This window comes from Saccopteryx leptura, chromosome 1, assembly GCF_036850995.1.
Source record: "Saccopteryx leptura isolate mSacLep1 chromosome 1, mSacLep1_pri_phased_curated, whole genome shotgun sequence".
NCBI lineage: Eukaryota > Metazoa > Chordata > Mammalia > Chiroptera > Emballonuridae > Saccopteryx > Saccopteryx leptura.
In genome coordinates, this window is record NC_089503.1 from 150,755,959 (window position 1) to 150,781,816 (window position 25,858).

At 43.8% G+C, this 25,858-nt stretch overlaps 1 protein-coding gene across 1 annotated transcript in view; it reads left to right on the forward strand.

The window, feature by feature from the left end:
* The window catches only part of LOC136388144 (chondroitin sulfate proteoglycan 4-like), a 74,519-nt gene that overhangs the window by 32,319 nt on the left and 16,342 nt on the right, over nt 1-25,858 (forward strand). The window contains exons 8-10 of the mRNA XM_066360124.1: nt 2,774-2,950; nt 19,738-19,936; nt 23,699-23,830. Coding sequence (XP_066216221.1) covers nt 2,774-2,950; nt 19,738-19,936; nt 23,699-23,830 — 508 coding nt within the window. The remainder of the gene's footprint in view (nt 1-2,773; nt 2,951-19,737; nt 19,937-23,698; nt 23,831-25,858) is intronic.

Below are 25,858 nucleotides of genomic sequence, written 5' to 3' on the forward strand. Positions count from 1 at the left end.
TGATTTCTGTTACTTTCTTTTTAAATATTGAAAGGTGGCAGGCAGGTCCCTGTTGTTTCCTTTATGAGCTCCTGGGTGACCGGAGTGGGTTTGGGGGATAAGCATTCCGGCAGAGGGGGGACAGGGAGCAGCTTGGCGGCAGGCGAGGGGACTGCAGTTGGCTAGAGCTGCACGCGTGGGCCGTGTGGGCAGTGGTGAGGTCAGGAGGTCCAGTGCTAGGGTTCCAGCTTCACCTTCGACCCTGACTGAGACGGTGAGCAATGGTAGGTGGAGGTGTGGATAGAGGGGTGACATGTTAGCCCCTGAACATGATTGCTGACAGGGGAACTGAGTACTTTCCACTATTCTAAGGTTTTCTATAAGTGTGCTATATATCCTATAACTTCAGATCAGCAGATGTTTTTCTGGTGTTAGAAGTCGAGGAGTAGGTATTTCCCACCAGACCCTCTAGATCAGGTGTGGCCAACAGTTTTTAACCCCCGGGCCAGATTAGAAAGGAAACTTTTCTTACGGGCCGGACAAAATACTAAAATTAAAAAATGTTAAATACAAAAATGATTCGTTTAAGTAAACAAAATTTTATTATGTAATTTGTTTATGAATAAATGTGAGTGAAAAAAATTTTAATATACAATATTATTTTAATAAAAATATAATTATATACCATATAAATATTCAAATTGTATTGCAATCAATCGAAACAATATTTAATTAATAGAATGAGTTTGAAGGGGTTATGTCACAAATAAAACAATTATTTCATTTTACAAACAGCCTGGACATTTTTTCAGGTATCAACTGCAGCTATTGTCTATGCTACAATGCCACTTGATTCAGCACACCTGGCCACAAAAATAACGAATTCTTTGACCTTGGGTGCGCACTGGCAAACTCCGCCTAAAAGAATGTGGGTTTCACATCACTGCCAAATGTCAAACAGTTCATATTGAGTACAGAAGAGTACAAAAGTTGTAAATCTTTATAATGGATTTTTAAAAAAAAATAAAGAAGTATCGCGAAACCATTCGACCAATTATTGGAGGTTAACCCTAGATTAGTCACATGCAGAATTCTTTTCCACATATCACTATCTCCTTAAATATCTCGATTTCCAATAATCAAAGACGCTTCCGCTTCTGAGTAGCTGAGATTTTAAAATAGCAGAGAATATTAAAAATTTAATTGTGGGCCACATAAACTCATTACCTGGGTCATATCTGGCCCGTAGGCCATATGTTGGCCATGCCTGCTCTAGATTAACACCGATTAAGTGGCATGTAATTTCGGGGAGGGCCACTCCCTTGAGAGAATGATGCATTCCTCCAGGGAAGTACTGAGGAGATGACTTCTGCTTAAATGCTACGTTCCTAAAGAATGTTAGGTTCACAATTCTCTGGCCCTTGGACCGGAACCATTTGCCCCGTTTGCCTTCCCATAGCTTAAAACGGCATGTTCTGGGCCATCCCTGGGGTCTGGGATTCCTCTGCCCATGGACCTCCAGAGAAATTTGCATTGTACCTGTGCACAGGTGGCCACAGCTCTCCCTTGAGAGTCTTTGTGAACTTTCCAACTTTTGTCAGAAACACCCCTGAGATTGAAAAAAATAAATAAAAAAAAATCTCCGCTCGAAGGAAGTGCGCCACAGGAATGGGCAAAATGGAACTGTTACCATTTTTGGCTGTGTTTCATCAAAACAAACAGCCCTGGAGACTTTTTCAGAAGTTCTGTTGCTCCCATTGAACACTGCAAGTTCTCTGCTGTTGTGTGTTTGGGTCACAGACCCGCGGAAGCCAAGTTCCTGTCTAGCTTTAAAACCCCCCTGGCCTCTGGTTTCACTCTTCAGTATTTCATCCGGGCCCTAAAGACACGAAAGACAGGCATTCTGATAAAATGTGTGGTTATGAAAAATCCAGGAGGAAGAGCAAATTCATTGGATGCCTATCTCAGGTGAAAATTGGAAAGATGGAATCTACCAGGGATAAAAGTAATGTTTGCATTTGGGTTATTACCATGAGGACAATCAGCCCTGATAAAATAACTTGGTTCCTATTAATTTCATTATATCCTGTCCACGGGAGATGTGTGGTCGCTAGTGTTGGGTAGCATCTGTTAAGAGATGCACCCCCAAACGAACGGTGTTCAGAAGGAGGAGGAACAGGGTTAGGAGATCGCTGGTGTCACTTCTCATACAAAGAACAATTAAAGGAATAATGCCTGGTTAACTCAGAAAAGAGAGGTTTGTGGGAAATTAAGTGTTGCCCTGGCTCATATGTCTCCAAAGAGAAGAAATCCAATCAGTGGATAAAGAGCTCTTTCAGCGCTTAAATTTAACATTCAGAATAGTTCAACAAAGCAGTCCTCAGCTTCCAAAATGAATCACTCTATAGAAACAGGTAGAGTCTAAATTTTTGTGGGGGGTTGTCCCATTGGAAAAAGACTGGATGTATCATTTGCCCACAACCTATTTAAGTGTTAGAAGTAGCCTTTGAACTCAGGCCTGCTGATAATCAGTCCGGCATTCTCTTTACTACCACTCACTGCCCAAGTGCTCTGTTCCCCCCTTAACCTTGTTTCTAGAATGCAGCATCCCTTTGTAAAAACCATACCATCCTAATTTGCTTCAGATGGTCAGAGTTCATGGGATGAACATGTCCTTCTCTGTGTTGGGGAGACATAAAAACAAGCTAGGATTTCTTTTATGGCAAATGTATTCAAATGTTTAAATCACATTTTAGTAAGTTGGCAATTTTGTTGTTGTTGTTGTTGGTAATAGGTGGAAAATGAATTGATCTACTATGTTCATGACGATAGTGAGGAACTCCTTGACAAGTTCACCATCTTTGCGAGTAGCTCGGAACTTGGGAAACAGAGTTTGCCCCAAACTCTCTTTGTCACGGTGGAGTCTGTAAATGATGAGGCTCCAGTGATAACAGCCAATAACCCCCTCCAGGTAAGCTGCTCCATGCTCTCAGATCCATCGTACTAACATTCGGGCGACCATTTTGATTTTCTTTTGTATTATTTCTAATACTAAAGAATGGGACATATGACTATGGTGGGGTGGGGTGCGGTCAGATCATTGCCTTCAGCTTTGAAGTGTCTCCATGATGCCCACTGTTAACGGCCCAGCTGCCAGGTCACCCTGCCTGCCTGCCTGTCCGCCCGCACGCTGCCCACTGGGCTGGTTTTTTGCTGCAGGTAAGGAAGGGGGGTGGAGCAGCCAGGTGTGTCATCTGCTGACTCACCTGAGGTGCTGCTCCTGTGGCCCAAAGTCATGGTGGGGAGGGGAAATACAGAAGAGGAAAAACACAAAACATTATATAAAAATTTTAGACATTCGGAAGAAAGGGGTTGTAGACCAGGATGCACAATGACAGTGTTGCCTTCCTCTTATGCAGAGTATAATGTGAAAAAATTACTGTAAGGATGTCAGAGTAATGAAACCTTGTGCACTGAATTTATGATATAAGCCTACTATCTATTATCCATGTCAGCATCATTTCAACTTGATGAGAAAGAACCAAAGGCAGTCGTGAATGAACCCATTAGTTCCTCATGTCCCATTATTGGAACAGTAGTGACATGGGAGTTGTTTACGTCCTACAGCTCAACATCATCGCCAAGGTCTGATGTTTTTCACACGTTTGCCTCCTGAGGATGCATTTTCTTGCATGGTGCACAAGGTTGGTCACTGCTGCAGAGACTGGAGTGCTGGGAGCTTGTCAAAGAGGGATGTGAATTTTTGGAAAATTTTTGAAGAACTGAATTTCAAAAATTTCAACCTCCAGCATAAATGGGTGAATGGGTCTAGCTAACCTCAAGAGCCTGTATAGACAGTTTAGGATGCCTAAGACATTCTTTACTTTCTAACCCTATTTATTATTATTATTATTGGAGTATGATATACCTGTCACATCCATGAGAAAATATCATAACAAGGGCAAGTGAGAGTAACTTCCTGGCAAGATTGTCTGTGTTGGATATACTGCAAGGTATTCTCGCAAATCAATAACGTTTAACCCTGTTACAAGGATCGTCACATATCAGGCTTGTTACCTTTCCGAAAGCCACTGTCTAAAGTGCATACACTTCGTCACAATAGAAAGGGCCACAGAAGTGTATTTTTCAACAACAGACAGTTGCTCCACAGCTGCAGTGATCCACCAGTTCTTCCCAGGCAGAAGGTGCAAATTCAGTGGATTATTTTAAACTGGTGACTTTCCTTTTGCTAGATTTCAAAGCATATCAAGCAGTAACGATGGCTATCAATGAAATTATTACAAAGATCACAAACAGATGTTTGCCTGGTGCTGCACTGGGCCTGGCACTGTCCTACCGACACAGCGTTGATTTACACAGGTGCTCTTCAGCTACCCTGAGACACCGCCTCTGTTTTAAGGACAAGGGAGCTGAGGCACAGAGGGGCTTAGAGATGCTTGCCCAAGGTCAAAGCCACAGGTGGACGCCAGCTTCTGCTCATAACCATGGTGCTCCACTGCCTCCTCCTTCACATTACAGTTAAGAAGCCCGAGGACCTGGGGTGGTACATAAAGCGAGGCTGGCTCTTGCTCTCATTTTAAAGAAAAGAGAGTGAACACTCCAGAGGTTGACTTGCCCCAAACCAAAAAGTTGAACAGTGGTAGAGTCTGGGGTAGAGGTGGGGGGAGCTGTTCTAAACAGGGATTCACAAGACTTGTATATTATTTAGGGTTCTCCAGAGAGACAGAACAGGTGTATAAAGACACTGTCTCTGATTTTTCAAACAGCAGTGTCTCAAGACCTTCAGATTCTCCCACTTGGCCACCCACTCTTCTTACCTGTCACCAGGGCCTGGAGGATGTGGCAGGAGTGATCACCTGGGAGCAGGAAGTGGGAGTGTGAGGGTAGCAGGGCTACTGGCATCTCAGACTCTGGATGGGAGCTCAGAGGCAGAAATCTGGATGTCAGCCACTGTGTCCCAGTGTTTCAGATGCATTTCTTTCTCTTGAAGTACTTTAAACCAGTGTTTTCCTACCACCAGTCTGCAGACCTGTGCCAGTCCACCAGAAATTTCATGCCAGTCTGTTGATCGATTTAACCACCTTGATGTTGTATGAAGAGTCTAGACCCAGTGGTGGTCTTAGTCACATTAGCTTATGCTCAGGGTGATGGCCACTCGTCAGCCTGTATAATTGATGAAAATACTCTTGAGGTTGTCTTAGAAATCTTTGGAACTTGTCCGCTCATTCACACAATCCTTTGCACCGCTCAGAGAATTTACAAATCATATGCAACAGACAAAAAACATATTATACAAGTGGAGTTAGGAAATCAACCACTAGGTTGTACCATGTTATACTGTTATGTACAGTAAGATAAAACTTTCTGTTGCGTGTTTCCGTTTCCAGCTGGCTAGGTTATGCGCACACTCAGACTCCCACCCCCTCTCTCTGTAGTTCATTTTTTTACACTTGTGCAAATAGTGTTTAGACAAAGTTATGTAGTGTTCAATGTATCATGCATGTGGCATTCAGAAACCAAGGACCAGCTTGCACCATCATGCACTATTGTGCACAATCTGAATATATGTTTTTTTCACACTTGCCCAAATAGTCATGCATGTATTCGCCTGTTCAGAACACATCCATATTGTTTGCAAATAAATTATTGTGTGTGTAATGTCATTGTGCTACAAATTGTAAACCCTACAAACTGGAAAAGAAAAAAGAACAAGGAAGAAGCCACACCGAGACTGGTAGAAAAAGTGGAAACGCGGAAACGCGGAGAGGGCTGCCCAGCTCCTCAGAGTGAACGGCAGCAGGGAGAGACTCACGTGGCGGGAAGTGAGTTTAGCAGAGGGGAAAGGGTCCTGAGCCCCAGGAACAAAGCCCCAGCCTGCAGCCCCAGAGCCCAGAAGAGGCGTAAGGACAGTATTTAGCTGGAAACAAGTCAGAATACTGTTTGTGAGAGAGTCTGATTTCTCAGACCCAGGATCCTTCTTAAAGGGACCGCGCAGAACATCTCTCTCAAAAACAATCACCTGGGGCTCCTGGGGACGGGGGATAGAGAGGAGAGGACCAGAGTAACAGGAAGAGAGTGTAATCTAGGAAGCATAGGGAGAAACATTTTGGGAGATAGCCACCCTAACCCCTGGGACGAGTCACTCCCCAAAGCTGAAGTGAATATTTCGCCTGGAAACAGCAATACCAGCAAAGGGAAGCAGGAGAGCAGCCAAACAAGCTCCCCCACGGCATTCAGAGTAGAGTCGCATAGAAGGAGGGAGCTTTCAGGTCTACAATAGTAAGTCTTAGGGTCCGAGCTGCAACACCCCCACCCACGCGGCTGAGGGCGCACCGGAGAGCAGGGGCAGCGGGAAACAAAAGCACGGTTCTGCTGACAGGGGCTGAAGCTGGCTGGCCACCACTGGGCTCAGGTGTGAGCTCAATCTTGCCCGGCTGGGGAGAAGGGGGCGTGCAAAAGCAGTCAAGCTCAGCTGCTGGCAGCCTGTAATCCAGCCTCAGGGAGAAGGGCGGGAACCCCGGAAAGGGTGGAGACCAGCCCCGGAGCAAGGGCAGAGGAACACAGCCCTGCCCGCCCGTGCAACCCAGGCTTGCGGACTGACTTGGTAGCCGGCTCCTCCCGCGGTGGTGGAGCCAAAAGCCCAGAAGAGGCGGAGTTCTGCTACGGAGCTGAGCTTGGGCACGCAGCCTTGCCCGGCGGTAGAGCCAAGGTTAGCAGCTGTTCCTTGAGTGGGATCCTTATGCAAGGGCAGGGCGAAAGCTCGGAAACAGGCGGAGACCCGCAGCTGAGCAAAGGTGCTCACCAGTGCCCTCAGGACCGAGCATAACGTCACACACGGGGGCGGGGCAAAGGCCAAGGCCACCAACCCTTGTGCACCCGAGCACGTGATCACAGCCACTCCCGTGAAGAGAAAATGTGGAGGCAGAGAAATACAACACAAATAAACCAAGAGAAATCCCCAGAAAAGGACCTAAGTGAATCAGATATAACCAAATTACCAGATGCAGAGTTTAAAATAACGATTGTTAGGATGCTCAAAGATATTAGAACATCCATAGATGGCCATTACGAAAACCTAAATAAAGAGATAACAAATATAAAAAAGGATATTGAAATAATAAAAAAGAATCAGTCAGAAATGACAAATACAATATCTGAAATAAAGAATACAATGGAAGGAATTAAAAGCAGGATGGATGAAGCAGAAAATCGAATCAGTGAGTTAGAAGACACAATAAATAAAGGCACGGAAGCAGAGCAGAAAAAAGAAAAGAGACTCAAAAAGTCTGAGGAAACTCTAAGAGAGCTCTGTGACAACATGAAGAGAAATAACATCCGCATCATAGGGGTTCCTGAAGAAGAAGAGAAAGAACAAGGGATAGAGACTTTGTTCAAACATATTATAGCAGAAAACTTCCCCCAATTAAGGCAGGAAAACATTTCACATGTTCAGGAAGCACAGAGAACTCCATTAAGGAGAAACCCAAAGAAACCAACACCAAGACACATCATAATTAAAATACCAAAGCTAAATGATAAAGAGAAAATATTAAAAGCTGCTAGAGAAAAAAAGACTATCACCTACAAAGGAGCCCCCATAAGGATGACTTCTGACTTCTCAACAGAAACACTTGAGGCCAGAAGGGAATGGCAAGAAATATTCAAAGTAATGCAGAACAAGAACCTACAACCAAGACTACTTTATCCAGCAAGGCTATCATTTAAAATTGAAGGAGAAATAAAAAGCTTTACAGACAAAAAAAAAAACAACTCAAGGAATTCACTGCAACCAAAGCATGGCTGTAAGAAATGCTAAGGAACCTGTTGTAAACAGATCAAAGGAAAAAAAATATATAGCAAAAGAGAAATACAGTTTTAAAGAAAAAAAATGGCAATAAACAATTACATATCAGTAATAACCTTAAATGTTAGTGGATTAAATGATCCGATCAAGAGACATAGGGTAGCTGCATGGGTAAGAAAACAGGACCCATACATATGCTATCTACAAGAGACACACCTTAAATCAAAAGATGCACACAGACTGAAGATAAAAGGATGGAAAAAAATATTTCACGCAAATGGAAATGAAAAAAAAGCTGGGGTAGCAATACTTATATCAGACAAAATGGACTTTAAAACAAAGACCATAGTTAGAGATAAAGAAGGTCACTACATAATGATAAAGGGAGCAATCCAAAAGGAAGATATAATTATTATAAATATCTAGGCACCTAATATAGGAGCACCTAAATATATAAAGCAGACTATGATGGACTTAAAGGGCGAGATCAACAGCAATACTATAATAGTAGGGAATTTCAATACCCCATTAACATCATTAGATAGATCCTCAAGAAAGAAAATTAACAAAGAAACAGCAGACTTAAAGGACATATTAGATCAACTCGATTTAATAGATATCTTTCACCCTAAAACAGCAGAATATACATTCTTTTCAAGCGCTCATGGTACATTCTCAAGAATAGACCACATGTTAGGGCACAAAAGCGGGCTCAACAAATTTAAGAAGATTGAAATCATATCGAGCACTTTCTCTGATCACAATGGCATTAAACTAGAAATCAACCACAATAGAAAAATTGAAAAACATTCAAACACTTGGAAACTAAATAGCACGTTATTAAACAATGAATGGGTTAACATTGAGATCAAAGAAGAAATTAAAAAATTCCTAGAAACAAACGATAATGAGCATACATCAACTCAAAATTTATGGGACACAGCAAAAGCAGTCCTGAGAGGGAAGTTTATAGCATTACAGGCATACCTCAAGAAGCTAGAAAAAGCTCAAATAAACAACTTAACCCTGCATCTAAAAGAACTAGAAAAATAACAGCAAGTAAAGCCAAGAGCTAGTAGAAGGAAGGAAATAATAAAGATCAGAGCAGAAATAAATGACATAGAGGCTAAAGAAACAATACAGAGGATCAATGAAACCAGGAGCTGGTTCTTTGAAAAAGTAAACAAGATCGATGAACCTTTAACAAGACTCACCAAGAAAAAAAGAGAGAGGACTCAAATAAATAAAATTAGAAATGAGAGTGGAGAAATAACAACTGACACAACAGAAATACAAAATATTGTAAGAAAATACTATGAAGAACTGTACGCCAAAAAACTAGACAACATAGATGAAATGGACAAATTCCTTGAATCATATAATCTTCCAAAAATCAATCTGGAAGAATCAGAAAACCTAAACAGACCAATTACAACAAATGAGATTGAAACAGCTATCAAAAAACTCCCAAAAAAGAAAAGTCCTGGGCCTGATGGCTTCACAAGTGAATTCTACCAAATATTCAAAGAAGAACTAACTCCTATCCTTCTCAAGCTATTTCAAAAAATTCAAGAGGAAGGAAGACTTCCAAACTCCTTTTATGAGGCGAGCATAATTCTGATTCCAAAACCAGGCAAAGACAACACAAAAAAAGAAAATTATAGGCCAATATCCCTGATGAACTTAGATGCAAAAATCCTCAACAAAATATTAGCAAACCGGATCCAGCAATATATGGAAAAAATCATACACCATGATCAAGTAGGATTTATTCTTGGGAGGCAAGGCTGGTACAATATTCTCAAATCAATCAATGTGATTCATCACATAAACAAAAGAAAGGAAAAAAACCACACGATAATTTCAATAGATGCAAAAAAAGCATTTGATAAAGCCCAGCACCCATTCATGATCAAAACTCTCAGCAAAGTGGGAATACAGGGAACATACCTCAACATGATAAAGGCCATCTATGACAAACCCACAGCCAATATCATACTCAATGGGCAAAAATTAAAAGCAATCCCCTTAAGATCAGGAACAAGGCAGGGGTGCCCTCTTTCACCACACTTATTCAACATAGTTCTGGAAGTCCTAGCCACAGCAATCAGACAAGAAAAAGAAATAAAAGGCATCCAAATTGGAAAAGAAGAAGTAAAACTATCATTATTTGCAGATGACATGATATTGTATATAGAAAACCCTAAAGTCTCAGTCAAAAAACTACTAGACCTGATAAATGAATTCGGCAAGGTGGCAGGATATAAAATCAATACTCAGAAATCAGAGGCATTTTTATACACTAATAATGAACTGTCAGAAAAAGAAATCAAGGAATCAATCCCCTTTACCATGGCAACCAAAAAAATAAAGTACCTAGGAATAAATCTAACCAAGGAGATTAAAGACTTGTACTCAGAAAATTATAAAACATTGATAAAAGAAATCAGGGAAGATACGAATAAGTGGAGGCATATACCGTGCTCATGGTTAGGAAGAATAAACATCATTAAAATGTCTATATTACCCAAAGCAATTTATAAATTCAATGCAATACCAATTAAAATACCAATGACTTACTTCAAAGACATAGAACACATATTCCAAAAATTTATATGGAACCAAAAAAGAACACGAATAGCCTCAGCAATATTGAAAAGGAAGAAAAAATCGGGAGATATCACACTTCCAGATATCAAGTTATATTATAAGGCCATTGTACTCAAAACAGCATGGTACTGGCATAAGAACAGGCACATAGATCAATGGAACAGAACAGAGAACCCAGAAATAAACCCACAGCTCTATGGACAACTGATATTTGACAAAGGAGGTAAGGAAATACAATGGAGTAAAGATAGCCTCTTCAACAAATGGTGTTGGGAAAATTGGGCAGCTACCTGCAAAAAAATGAAACTAGACCACCAACTTACACGCTCACAAAAATAAACTAAAAATATCAATAGATAAAAGACTTAAATGTAAGCTGTTAAACCATAAACATCTTAGAAGAAAACATAGGCAGTAAGCTCTCTGACATCTCTCGCAGCAATATATTTGCTGATTTGTCTCCACAGGCAAGTGAAATAAAAGACAGGATAAACAAATGGGACTTTATCAAACTAAAAAGCTTCTGCACAGCTAAAGACAATAAGAACAGAATAAAAAGACAAACTACACAATGGGAGAATATATTTGACATAGCGTCTGATAAGGGGTTAATAACCAAAATTTATAAAGAACTTGTAAAACTTAATACCAGAAAGACAAACAATCCAATCCAAAAATGGGCAAAAGAAATGAATAGACACTTCTCCAAAGAGGACACACAGATGGCCAACAGGCATATGAAAAAATGTTCAACATCACTAATGATTAGAGAAATGCAAATTAAAACCACAATGAGATATCACCTCACACCAGTCAGAATGGTGCTCATCAACAAAACCACACAGAATAAGTGCTGGCGAGGATGTGGAGAAAAGGGAACCCTCCTGCACTGCTGGTGGGAATGCAGACTGGTTCAGCCACTGTGGAAAACAGTATGGAGATTCCTCAAGAAATTAAAAATCGAACTGCCTTTTGACCCAGCTATACCACTGTTAGGAATATACCCCAAGAACACCATAGCACTGTTTGAAAAGAAGAAATGCACCCCCATGTTTATGGCAGCATTGTTCACAATAGCAAAGATCTGGAAACAGCCCAAGTGTCCATCAGAGGACGAGTGGATTAAAAAGCTTTGGTATATATATACTATGGAATACTACTCAACCATAAGAAATGATGACATAGGATCTTTTACAACAACATGGATGGGCCTTGATAACGTTATACTGAGCGAAAGAAGTAAATCAGAAAAAACTAAGAACTATATGATTCCATATATAGGTGGGACATAAAGATGAGACTCAGAGACAAGAACAACAGTGTTGGTGTTACAGGGTGGGGGGAGGAGAGGAAGGGGGTTGGGGGAGGGGAGGTGCACAAAGATCATGGCTCTTCAGCATTTGCTATATTCCCCCCTTAATCTATAGACAGACAGCAAATATTTACGTATGGTGTTTCCACTATAAAGACTGCTGTCTTAGGGACAAATGCTGATAAACTATTTCAGCAGTTTCTCCTTCTTCAAAGACTTATATGTCAATATAGAGCTCCATGTTTCATAGGACATACTCCATGCTTCCTGGAGCTTTAGCACAAGGGAATGCCCCCACCCCCCTTTTTTTTTGGTAGTATTTTTTTTCTTTTATTTATTTATTCTTTGTATTTTTCTGAGGATGGAGATGGGGAGGCAGTCAGACAGACTCCTGCATGCGCCTGACTGGAATCCATCTGGCATGCCTACCAGGGGGGAATGCTCTGCCCATCTGGGGTGTTGCTCTGTTACAACCAGAGCCATTCTAGCGACTGGGGTGGAGGCCATGGGGCCATCCTTAGTGCCCGGGGTGGCTTTGCTCCGGTGGAGCCTTGGCTGCGGGCGGGAGGAGAGAGACGAAGAGGAAGGAGAGGGGGAGGGATGGAGAGGTAGATGGGCACTTCTCCTGTGTGCTCTGGCCAGGAATCGAACCCGGGAATCCTGCACACCAGGCCAATGACTCCGACGGGTCTACCATATCATGCTTTTTACTTAAAAAAAAAAATTTTACATTTCTTTTGAATGCTGATGAACAGGAGACACCAAATCTTTTTCGCCTGCAAACTACTACCTTCTTTATTAGATCTAGCTAATAACACTGTTTTGTCTTTTTCCAAGTAGCTCTAGATATATGAAAAAGATTTATATAGGTGGATGGGGATCCTCAAACCCCTCAGCGAGATCTTCTGAGAATGGCTTTTAAGATACCTAGAGGCAGAAAAAGCCCAATAGAGATCAGGGCAACTACTAGCTTTTAGGATACACCCTGAAAGGCTCCAACACCCCAAAGGGGTCTCATAGGATGCCATCTGGGTCCTGCTTCAATAGTGGAAAGGAAGGTCATTGAGCTAAAGCCTGCCAGGCTTACACGCCTCTGCTGTGAGGAAACAGGGACACTGGAAGGTGGGCTTCCCCCTCGCTCCTCTAAGGGAGGGTTCAGTCTCTTCCAGCCCTGCTCCAGCCACCTATGACCTAACCTTGCTCAGAAAGCTGGGGTTTGCCACTGAAGGCTGAAGGTGCCCAGGGCCGTCGGCCCCATCTACGACACTATGGACGAGCCTAGGGTATTTCTTCCAAGAAGCAGGTAAACTGATCTCATTTGCACAAGGGCCACTTAACTATGTTTTGCCTGAATAGTCAGGTTTTTTATTATTCCCTCAAAGATCTCTGTTGTGGGTGTTGATAGTCCTATTTTCTGCTGCTTTGTTTAATATATAGTGTTTCCTTTATCCCTCCTACCTCAATGCCCCACTCATATTTCAGGCTGGGACCTACTCCTAATTTAGAGCTCTCTTTCCTCCTTTTGCCAACTTGTATTATGAATTTACCTTTGCCACCCAGCTTAGTGTATCCCAAGGTTCTCTTTACCATGCCACAGTCGCAGAGCTCCAGGGAAAAGCACCCTGGTCTCAACTCTCCAGGCAGAGGAGAACAGAAGCTCCATATCCACGCATGCTGCAAATGGCTTTTTCCAGTCTACCTGAATCATTACCAGCTAGAAACAGCGGTCATTGGGACTTGGACATGAGCTGCAAAGTATAGAATGGTGACAACAATTCTAGTGCCATGCGGACTTTTCCTGTGGGGAACTTTCCTGGACTCCTGCTCCCTGTGACAGCTCCTAACAGACTGAACTGTGATTGGGTTGCATTTTTTTAGGGATTTGGCATGGTGATGGGCCCAACTTGGACTTGGGGAACATGTTAAGGACTCTACTCTTTTATGGATTCTTGCTGTATTGGCCAAGAGTTGGCTTAAAGGCTTTTAATCACTGTAAAAAAAAATAGAGGACTGGATGAAGAAGATGGGGCACATATACACCATGGTATACTATTCAGCTAGGAGAAATGATGACATCGGATCACTTACAGCGGAATGGTAGAGTCTTGGTAGCATTGTGCGGGGTGAAATAAGCGAATCAGAAAAAAACAGGAACTGCAGGATTCCATACATTGGTGGGACATAAAAGCGAGACTAAGAGGCATGGACAGGAGTGTGGTGGTTACGGGGGTGGGGGGAGGGAAGGAGGGAGAGGGAGAGGGGGAGGGGTACAGAGAGAACTGGATGGAGGATGGCGGAGGACGATATCTCTTCGGGTGATGGGTATGCAACAGAACTAAATGACAAGATAACCTGGAAATGTTTTCTTTGAATGTATGTACCCTGATTTATTGATGTCACCCCATTAAAATAAAAATGTATTTATAAAAAAAAAAAAAGAACAACAAAACATTTCAACCTTCTTCAAAAGTGAAAACAAGTCAAGTAAAAGTCATGATGACATGGAACATAAGCTGAGGACTAGTGCTTCAAGTTTAAAAGAGACAATGAAAAAGAAATGTGTGGATAATTTGGAAGGGGCAACAGAAACCAAAAAAAGAAAAGGAAACTTTGTTAGGCAGTACAATAAGGAATTTTTAAAACTTGGTTTCACTGTAGCACCTGGTAGTAAATTATCACCACAGCCCTCCTGTGTAGTATGTTCTGAAATTCTGCCCAATAATGCAATGAAATCTCTCAAACTTGTCATTTGCATTTGAGGCATTTCTCAATCTTATTGATAAACCACTGGGGTGTTTCAAGTTTTTTCTTTCTTGAAAGATTACACAACCAAATAAAAAAACCAAAATATTCAAATGAAGAAAACAATGACAAATTGCTGTGTTGAGTGTCTTATTTAGATGCCCTTCAAATATCTAAAATTAAAAAACAGAAAAGTTCACTATTGCTGAAGAATTAGTAAAGCCTTGTATCTTACATGTCACTCTGGAAAGCTTGGGTCCTCAAGTCACACAAAAACTTGAGGCTATACCGCTTTTGGACAGCACTATTCAGAGAAGAATTATTGCTATGGCCAATGATATTGGTTAATTGTAGAAAGGATAAGGAAATTGAAATGTTTTGCTGTTCAACTTGATGGATCAACTGGCATGAGTAGCCATGCTATTCTGCTTTGCTTCGTGAGGGGTATTGGCCATAAAGACTTTAGGGAAAACTAGTCGGTTGTCTCGGTACGCCAGGTCGGACCACTAGTTCAGAGATCTTTAATGCTTTTAATGAGTACTTTCAAGTGGAGGGGCCTAGACTGGGGAGAGTGCCCCAGAGTGTGTATGGACGGTGCTGCATCACTCAGAGGGAGCTGTGAAAGTAAAAGACGTTGTGCACCCAGAAATGTTGTCCACACCCTGTACAATTTCACCAGCAGCATTTAGATGCAAATAAACTTTCCCCTGAATTGAACACAGTGCTGAATGACACAGTGAGGATCGTCAGTGATACTCGTAGTCGAGGTTTGAACTCCAGACTGTTCACGACACTATGTGAGAGTATGGATTCACAACACCAACATCTTCTCTACACGGAGGTGAGGTAATCCTCAAGAGGAAGGCTTCTTCATGCCTTTTCGAGCTGAGAGAAGAGATGAAACAGTCTTTGCAAGAGCAAAACTCTGCATTAATAGGGCTTTTGTTGGATGAGGAATAGATGGCTAAGCGTGCATATATGGTGGATACATTTAGCCTCTTCCATGAACTAAATATTTCTCTTCAGGGGTTTAACACAAACATTTTTATAGTAAGAAATAAGACGATGCATTCAAAAAGTAACTTGTTCTTTGGGAAAGTCGCATACAGGGAGAAGATGTAGAAATGTGTCCACTTTTCCAAGACTTTTTGATTGCTGCAGACATCAACTGAAAATTCATGTTTAATATAATAAATCAACATGTAAGAGCATTATTTCAAAACTTGGATCATTATTACCCTGAAAATGAGGATTCCTGTAAAGGTAACCTTTGGATCAATAACCCATTCGTGGAAGATATCAACGCCTGCTCCCTTAAGCATTAGGAAAAAGAAAACCTGATAGATTTATCTTCGGATGTCACTCTGGTGTCCAAACGTACAATGCAATCATTGTCACAATGTTGGATACCACTGGAAGAAGACTAGCCATCTCTTTGTCACAAAGCTATTAAATTTTTAATCTATTTTCTATTACCTACTTGTGAGAAGACTTTTCGCCCCATCACTAATAAAAACCAGACAGAGAAACAGAATGGATGTCCATGTAGCAGTTGTCTCTTGGAAACAAAACTATAGCCTTGGTGATTATGTATCTTGCAAAGAAGTAACAGATTTCACACTACCTTTACTTGAATTAAATATTGCTCTCTAAAAAGTTCAGTTGTATTATATTAAAAAATATATTGTTTACTGTTTGATTATTTTAGATAATTTTTATTTTGTAATATTATATAACTAAAAGATGATGAACAAAATAGTAATAATGGTTTTCATTTCTATCTTAGCGATCCCCAAAACAATTCTCCTATTTTCACTGGTCCCCAAGTGTAAAAAGGTTGAAACTATTGCTTTAAACATTTCAGCACTCACAGGGCTTTTGGCTGGCTGATTGTCACGGCCATTCTGTGGTACCAGAGATGATTTCCATTCTGACAAACTGGAGTTAGGAATCTGAGTTAGAACCACCTTGGGCGAGTCCTTTGCATTTTACTCTGAAATATGTTCTTCTACAGCATCTTTTTGGTCTTCAAGAGTGACAGTGATCTTTGTGTCTATCCGATGGGTTTGTGTCCACAAGGGGGCTTCATTTTCCTAGTTTTCATCTTTTGCTTTCTATAATCCTGCCTATTTTGTTTTGTTGTTTTCTGCACTGAAAATAGAACCATTTGCTTGTTTCTGATAAGCACTTGTCATCACTAAAAGGGCTGTGAGAGTAAGGTCAGGGGAGGCATTTGGGTGGTGAGGTCTGGGTGATGACCGCATGCCCAGAAGGTCAGACCGTGGGAGGCTGAATTCATGACTGTTTCCTATCCCTCACATGGAACTCAAAACAAAGGTTTAAATGTGAGGATGACAACCGGGATTAAATTGGATCATAATTGGGTTTCTAAATCTTATATTTAAAAATTGCAGCCCTGGCCAGTTGGCTCAGTGGATAGAGTGTATGGATTTAATTTTCGGTCAGGGCACACAGGAGAAGTGACCATCTGCTTCTCTCCCCTCCTCCATCGCCCCTTCTCTCCCTTTTCTCCTTCCATAGCCAGTGCCTTGATTGGTTTGTGTGTTGGCCCCAGCCACTGAGGATAACTCGGTTGGTCCGAGCTTCAGCCTCAGGCACTAAAAATAGCTTGGTTTATTTGAGCAGTGGCCCCAGATAGGAGTTGTCATGTAGAACCCAGTCAGGGCGCATGTGAGAGTCTGTCTCACTATCTCCCTTCTTCTCACTTGAAAAAAAAATTACTCCTTACTAATAAGTATCAATATTTTTCAAATATTTATTCCTTATACCAGGATTTCTTGGGCTTCAGATCACTTTTCAATCTGAATTGAAGTTTGGGGTCTTTGTTGTTATTTTTCTTATGTTTTTACAGAGACAGAGAGAGTCAGAGAGAGGGATAGATAGGGACAGACAGGAATGGAGAAAGATGAGAAGCATCAATCATTAGTTTTTTGTTGCGACACCTTAGTTGTTCATTGATTGCTTTCTCATATGTGCCTTGACCGTGGGGCTATAGCTGAGCGAGTGACCCCTTGCTGGAGCCAGCGACCTTGGGTCCGAGCTGGTGAGCTCTTTTTTTCTCAAACCAGATGAGCCCACGCTCACACTGGAGACCTTGGAAGTCTTGAACCTGGTCCTCTGCATCCCAGTCCCACACTCTATCCGCTGTGCCACTGCCTGGTCAGGCTGTTTGTTTTTTTGTTTGTTTTCTTTCTCCCTGCCTATTTGAGATTTGTGTCACCAAAGACTGGGTGCTGCATCTGGTCTTACTGAAAGCAAGGGGGCCACTGATTGAACTACATTTGCTTTGACCAGAGAAATCATCTATTAAGCTGTTTAGGATTGAATTAAAAAAAAATTATTTCTTTGATTTAAGAGAGAGAGAGAAGCATCAACTCCTTTCACTTACTTGTTTTATTTAGTTGTGTACTCATTGATTGCTTCTCCTACGTGCCCTGACCGGGGATCAAACCCACCACTGTGGCATGCAGGGACGATGCTTTATCCACTGAACCACCCAGCCAGGGCTAGGATTGTATTTTTAAACAAGTTGGTAACAAACACACAAGATAAGGTTCCGGTCAGAGAGCGAAGAACGACATAGACATTTGGGAATGTGCGCAGTGTTTCTGTGGAAGATATTTATAAATACAGGCAGAAACATAAAAACGTAGTTAGTGATAGAGCTGCCCGTTTTTCGTGGTAGCAACATGTCCTGTGACGCATGATTTCAGAAACTCAAAACAGCCTCGTCCCATCAGATGTGATCTGATGTCTCAGTAAGCATTTTAAAGTCAACATGCTCAAAACTGACACAATCTTACTCCCCAAACCCACCCCCTGAATCTCCCCTCATTTCAGTTGCCAGCAACTCTTTCTCTTTCTCTTTGGTGAGTGCAAAGCATGCAGGGGTCCTCACCACCTTTCCTTCCTCTATGCCCCTCCGCCACAGCTAATTCTTCAGACGCTCTGTTGGCCTTCCCTCTGCCCTACACCCAGAATGTGGCCCCTTCTGCCCACCGCTACCATTTCCGGCCACTGGCTTCTCACCTCTTTCTGGATGGTTGCTGTCATCGCCTGCTGGACTCCCTGCTCCCAGCCTCAGCTTACCTCAGTCTCTTCCTGAGCCAGAGGCCAGAGGACTCTGCCCCGCCCCGGGCCAGAGCAGCCTAGTCCCCACCTAACGCTCCACGGCGCTCCCCCCCTGCACTCGGGGGAAGCCAGGGTTCCCAGGGGGCCCTCAAGTCCCTGCAGCGTTTGCCCTCTACCACGTGTCTGACTCCCCTTTTCGCTGGCCACCTGGCTTGTCCTGTGCCCCCACCGAGGCTGTTCCCTCTGCCCAGTGCCCTCCCCTGGCTCCTCTTTCGCTTCCTTCTGATTTCCCTCAAATGAGCCTCCCAGCTAACCCCCCCCCAACTCCAGAACCCCTCATTTTGCTCCAGTTAAATCTTTTTCATGGCACCTGGGACCTTCAAAGAGAAGACACAGTTCATGTCCGCGTGGTGCCTGCCGTTTCCTCCCTGGTTCCTCTTCCTCTCCACGGGAGGGCTGCTCCATGACTCGATGACAGGGCTCCCGGTCCCTGGAGTGCCGGGAATGCCTGACGTCACCTGGGAGTCCCCTGGCACGTGCAGAGACTCCGTGCACAGCATGCTGTCGGAGATGCTCAGGCAATGCAGTCAGATCTCACGTGTGGTTGGAAAACGGGCGTGCCCCAGACACAATGCTGTTGCGCTCAGCACAACGGACTCTGCCCGGCCACCAGGGCCAGCCACCTGCTCTCCCGCAACCAGGGGAGTGGGGGAAGGAAGAAGGATCAATGTGTGTTTGTTTTTCCTTCAACTATTTAAAAGCAGATGAAATCACTGGCTTCTTAAAGCGATGAGTAGAATTCCTTCACTCCGCTCTCGTGGGCTGTGCGCACCAGCCACACAGGAGGCGCGTGGTAGCCATCTGCCTTTATTGCTGTTGCACTTTTTATAGATGCGTATGTTCCTTAAGTAGCTAATTTTGAATAAATAATTCTGGATCCTTTTTTTATTGAAACCTTGTAACCCTCATGAATTAAATGAACACTATGACATGCATTTAATGATGTGTCTGTTTCGAATTAAGAGGCCCCACGTTTCAGAAACGCTGGTGAATTGCTTTGGGTTTTAAATCTTGGAGCAAGGGGCCAGGGTCTGTCTGTCTCATTGCGATGCAGTTTACCAATAACACTGCGGTTGGAATGGGTCCTGGTGAGACCTGTGTTTCTCTTCTTTTGAAGGTCTGGGTGAATTCTGTCACCGAGGTTACCCATGCTGACCTCTGTGCGAAGGACGCAGACTCATCCCCACAGGACCTTGCCTACTGGGTCACTCCACCCAGCAATGGACACTTGGCTCTCAAGTCCCTTCCTGGTCAGAGCGTCTGCAACTTCATGCAGGCTCATATCAACAACGGCCAGCTAGTGTTTGTGCACACTGGTAGGTCACAGTGAAAAATAGTGGGAAGCTAAAGTGTGTTCCAATCAGAGGTCAACCTGCGTGTAAGTAGACCTGAGCAGCTGCTGGCTGAAAAATCACCAGCCACCTAGAACTTTTCAGACTCAATTCTTTTTTTTAAACAAGTGACCCATGTTAGTAAGGCTAATGAGAGCTAACATCGGAGAGGACAGCTCACATGTGGCTTACTCCATTATCACGCAGGGCCTGTGTTCAGCCTTGTCCTGACCACCCCCCGCCCCCCTGCTAACACAGCCTCCTTCCCTGCCACCCTCCCTCCCTTCCCCTGCCCTGGCACTGGGGTTAAATGGATTCGTTTGTTTGTTGTCAGTCTTCCCACTAGAGCACACGTGCTTCAAGAACAGGCTCTTTGTTTTGTTTCTTCTGCATCCTCAGAACCTTCAACAGTAACTGGAAGGTAGTAGGTGCTGAATAAACACTTGCTGAAAGAATGAAATGATATCAAATACCTATTATGGGGCAGGTAGTGTTCTAAATGCTAAGAATACATTAGTGAGTAAAACAAATCTATTTGTTTAATGAATGGACACATGAGTGAAGGAATAGACGAATGAATGGAGAAACTGTCAGTGTAATTGAAGCAACCCTGATATTAAAATGCTTTTGTTTTTCTTCCCTCTGTTCGTCCATCGATCAATAAGCCACAATGCTGTAAATCTGCAGGAGGCGGGACCCAGTCTGGCTTGGTCTCAGGGGGAAACAGCCCCATCCCAGGTCCCAGCCTGCAGGAGGCGGTGGAAGGGAGTGTGAGCTAGGGCACAGGATGAAGGATGGGAAAGCTAAACTCATAGCTTCTCAGACAGTCTGCAGAAAAGATAAAACATCTCCTAAGTCCCAGGGTAGTGATTTTCTGCTTGTCTTTGCAGCGAATGCAAGAACCTCCCCTCCCTGAATAATCTGAAAGTAGTTTACTATGAACTCTCTCATCCAGCGGTCCTAAACCTGTAGCCTGAGGACCTGTGAGGTTCATGTTATGCAACAAGATCCTGAATCGACCCGCAAATGTGCTGCAGCATTTGCTTCTAGATTGAATGACCCTTTCCATGTATGTGTGTTTCTGTTTCTTACTTGTGTGCATATGTGCTGATTAATAAAACACAAATCATTTAGAGAGGCCCTGAACTGAGGGGAGGGATCAGCCGACCATGTGTGGTTTTGATTAGCGAATACCCCCAAATCCAGGTATTATTAGGTGAGGACCTAGAAAGTTCTTCATTTTTTTAATGAAATGAATATCATATTTTCAGATAGACTTGACTTGCTTTGGTGATGCGCATAAGGGAAGTTTCAAATTTCTAAACTGATGCCGTTTGCAGTGGAAAGGGACTCTTTGGCCCACGCCGGGCGCCGCAGGAAGTGCGGCCCCTCGGTCCATTTCATGTCATCTGCAGGAGTCCTCTGAGCCATGGGGAGTAATGACCCCATTTTACAGATGAAGAAACTGAGGCTCAGATGGATGTAAGTTGGTCTGACCCCGACCCTGGGCCTTCTCCACTGCCAGCCACCCGCCCAAGGCTAGAGGACGGATGTTACTATTTGCAATGAAGGGTCCATGTAAAAACGAGGCCCCGGGATTGCTTTATTTGTCAACTGCCGAGGCTACCACTATGCGCTCTTGGCAAGTGGGAAAAAAATTATTTCTCCTTAAAAAGCAGGGAGGAGAGAGAGTCAGAGGTAGGCTTTTTGAGAGCAAATCCACCACACGTCATAAGTGGACGGGAGGCAGCAACGGCTCTCCCAGTGGCTGGGGCCCAGCTGCCAACCAGACTGCTGCTGGAACCAGCTGCCTGGCCCACCACAGCTGTTCATCAGCAGCTCCGCACAAAAGCTTGGGTCTAATTAGTCCCCCTTAGCATGTCCTCTTTGCAAAGTGCCCTGCATTAATCTCATTACAGGCCACATAACAACATAAGGAGGTGGATGGAGCCAGGATGGGAGAGGCTAAGTGGTTTAGGGTTGCCCTTCTGAGGGTGCTGTCAGGAAAATCTGACGTTAGCAGCAGAAAGCCCTGCAGGTCCCGCCCCCCTCCTCCACCCCACCCCACCCTCCTTCCCGCTCTGGTCATGATTCCTGTGATAGTTAGGGCATTCCCAGTGTACTATTCTAGGCTTGGTTGTGATAGAATTTTTATTGATTCCATTTCCATTTTATTTCCAGATCCATGAACTGTTCACAGGGCCCAATGGCAGAAAGCATCCTCCCCCTAATTTCATGTTTCATTCAATACAACTTTCCAAGTGCTATGTCCAGTAAAAACAAGCCACCAAACAAACTAACACATTGGGTTGCAGGCCCCTGTTCTAAATTAGGTGGACTCAGAATTCTCTCTCTCTTTCTCTCTCTCTCTCAAGCATGACTCTTTCTGCTGAAAAATTTTGGAAGTCTGTAACCTTTCTAAGAGCAAGAGGAATCAGACCTCTCAGAGTTATCAGAAGCTGTTAAGCCATCAGCTGAGCCCTTTATTAAATCATGTTATTAAGGGAGCCTGACTGTGCCTTCTTTGTTCCTAGCCACATGTTCCTGAGGGCAACAAAGAGGACATTTCTGGCCGTTACTTGATTCAGGGACCTGGGGCCTCTGGAGTCCCTGCCGATAAACACTTTCAGAGCGTAGTGGGGTGCGCACCTCCGGCTGTGCACACTGCACCCTGCCGGGTGCTTTGTGAGCCAGGCTGGGGAAGCACCCCGGGGCGGGGGGGGGGCACTGGTGGATAGGGGGCTGTCTCCAGGTGGGTTTTCTGCATCAGTTAATGTACACCTTTACTGGTCTCACCTGTCCCTTGAAAGGAGTGTGGGAGTAGAATTCTCTTCTTGCAGGAATGTAGCCAACGTGGTCCTGGATCTTTCCCCTCTTGGCCCCAAACAGCTAGTTTGAGAGAGAGGAATGAATAATTAGGCTTTATTGGGGGGTTGGGAGGGGGGCGGAGCTCAGTGTTATTTACTTCCCCCTTATTTTGATTTTCAGTGTGATCAAGTAAGCCTTATCAATATTTCAGAAGTTGCTAGTGTGTGTGTGTGTGTGCGTGTGTGTGTGTTATATACATGCATCACTTTTACTGATGTAAGTTGATTCTGAATAATAAAAGGCAGGTAATATTCATTACAATTAAAAAAAAATTTGGAGGCTTGACTAGGCGGTGGTGCAGTGGATATTGTGTCGGACTGGGACGTGGAGGACCCAGGTTCGACAACCCTGAGGTCGCCAGCTTGAGCAAGCTCATCTGGTTTGAGCAAGGCTCACCAGCTTGAGCCCAAGTTCGCTGGCTTGAGCAAGGGGTCACTCACTCTGCTGTAGCCCCCCGGTCAAGGCACATATGAGAAAGCAATCAATGAACAACTAAGGTGCTGCAACAGAAAGTTGATTCTTCTCATCTTTTCCCCTTCCTGTCTGTCCCTATCTGTCCCTCTCTCTGTCTCTGTTACACACACACACACACACACACACACACACACACACACACACACAAATTGGAGGCAGCATCTTTTCTTTGTTTTATTATGTCACAGGGAAGGGGGAGAGGGGATACATGTTTTAGACCTTTATGGATGGTCTTGTAAGTTGGTGTTCTGGCAGTATTTGCTCTGGAGAGCTCAGTGACTGTAGCCCCACACTGCCCAGCTTGGGGAGGTGCTTTGCAGGGGCGTGGGGCAGGGGAGAGAGTGAGAGTGGGTGCCTCTCGCAGGACAACCAAATTGACCAGAGTGTCATTTTTTTCTTGGAAAGGAGCGATGTCAGGAGGCTTTGACTTTCAGGTCACCAACGGCTTGAACTTCGCACCATGGCAGACCTTCAGCATCACAGCTCGGGCTCTGGTCATCCGCTTAGAAGTAAACAGAGGACTGAGCCTCTTCCCAGGTAATATTTTACCTTGAGTGTTTGGGTTTCATTGTTTTCCAGTGTATTTAGAAAGTCTCCCTTTAGCGTATAGAGCGTCACCTTTTACCGTAGAGTGATAGCAACAACAATAAGAGAGTCCCAGAGAGGATCTTCTTTTTGCAGGAATTTAGCAAAAGCACGGCTGTTTTTCTGCCCCACCCTGTCCCCTCCCCTGTTCCTCAGAAGAGGGTAGGTTGGTCAAGGGCCAAGACCAATGGCGGGAGGAACTACTGCAGTGGGAGGAACTACTGCATCTTTATGGTCCATGTGCGCCGTTTCCTCCTATCTCCTCGGGGTCTTTGAAGCAAGGAAAGCCTCCAGGTCTTACAGTTTTTCTTCCCTCCCATTTCCTCCCTCCCTCCTTCTTTCCTTGTGCATCCAGGGACTATAGGGGATTCCACTGCTGTTTGCCCAGTGGTCACTTCAGCCCGGCCGAGGGGAAGGATCTAAGTTAGCATCTCTGGCTCAGCACCCACATCACAGGGCCAGGAAAAGATGTACCCACTGGCACAGTATATAATACAAAAAGGAGAGGAGGAGAGGAAATAATTTAAACTTGCATTGAGGTAGACAGCACAGGAAACAATAAAATTTATATTACAGTTAAAAAAAAGTTAAAAAAACAAGACTTGTGATTTATTTACTTGATATGAAAAGCTAGTAAAATATAGATAGGGAAAGACACTAATCATTTTATGAATTATGGTTACCCTAGCCAGTTGTTCTCCACCACTGGGAAGTTTTTAAAAATACCAGTGCCTTGGCCTCCCCTGAATGGAGTCTCTGAGATGGGGCCTGGCCATGTATGTTTTTGAGCCCCAGGTAGTTCTGAAGTGCAGCCAGGATTGGGCCCCATGGGGCTAGGCACGGGACTAGTCTTTGACTTCCCACATCTGTCTGAGGTAGGCGATAAGCTCACAGGAAGCCAGTGTGTGTGTGGCTTACAGAGGTGGGTTGGCGTGGTTGTCCAACAGTCGGTCAGTGGTGGTGGGAACTCACATGCTCTATAGCACACCCAGAGACTTCTCTCCCAGTCACTTCAGAAACAGAAACAGTAGCGGCACATTTTAGGAAGCGTTGTGAAATTTTGAATTGCCTTAAGCATTTGAGCTCGTGAAAAGAAACCTTATCAAAATCCTGTTGAAGACCTATTCACTCAGATTCTTTTAGTCTGAACATTTTCTAAGCTCCATAGTTTTTCTCTAAGAATAAGTGTGGTGCTTCTCTTGATTTTTTTTAAAGTGATTGGGATGCCATTGACTGTTTTAATAAAATGAGCAAGCAAACAAACTCCTGTATCCTAGTAGTTTGAAAAATACAGTAATCCAGCCCTGGCCAGTTGGCTCAGTGGTAGAGCGTCAGCCTGGCGTGCAGAGGTCCCAGCCAGGGCACACAGGAGAAGCGCCCATCTGCTTCTGTACCCCTCCCCCTCTCCTTCCTCTCTGTCTCTCTCTTCCCCTCCCGCAGCCGAGGCTCCATTGGAGCAAGGATGGCCCGGGCGCTGGGGATGGCTCCTTGGCCTCTGCCCCAGGTGCTAGAGTGGCTCTGGTCATGACAGAGCGACGCCCAGGAGGGGCAGAGCATCGCCCCCTGGTGGGCAGAGCGTTGCCCCCTGGTGGGCGTGCTGGGTGGATCCCAGTCGGGCACATGCGGGAGTCTGTCTGACTGTCTATCCCCGTTTCCAGCTTCAGAAAAATACAATAAATAAATAAATAAATAAATAAATAATAAAAAAGATAAAAAAAAGAAAAATACAGTAATCCATAAAAATAATGTTCTAAAATTGGAGGAGTTGTGATCGCAGCAAAAGATCACATGGCTTTCATGGATTCGGGCTGGACTCTGGTTTCGTCATTGAAGTCATTGTACAATACTAGGGTAAAGGGATGTTATAGCCACCACAGCCTAGAGAGTGTGCAGTTTCTGGTTCCTGTTTTACCAAATATTCTGTAAGAAACGTATTAAAGTGGCCCAAATTCCCTGGGTCACCTTTCTGGAACTATATAA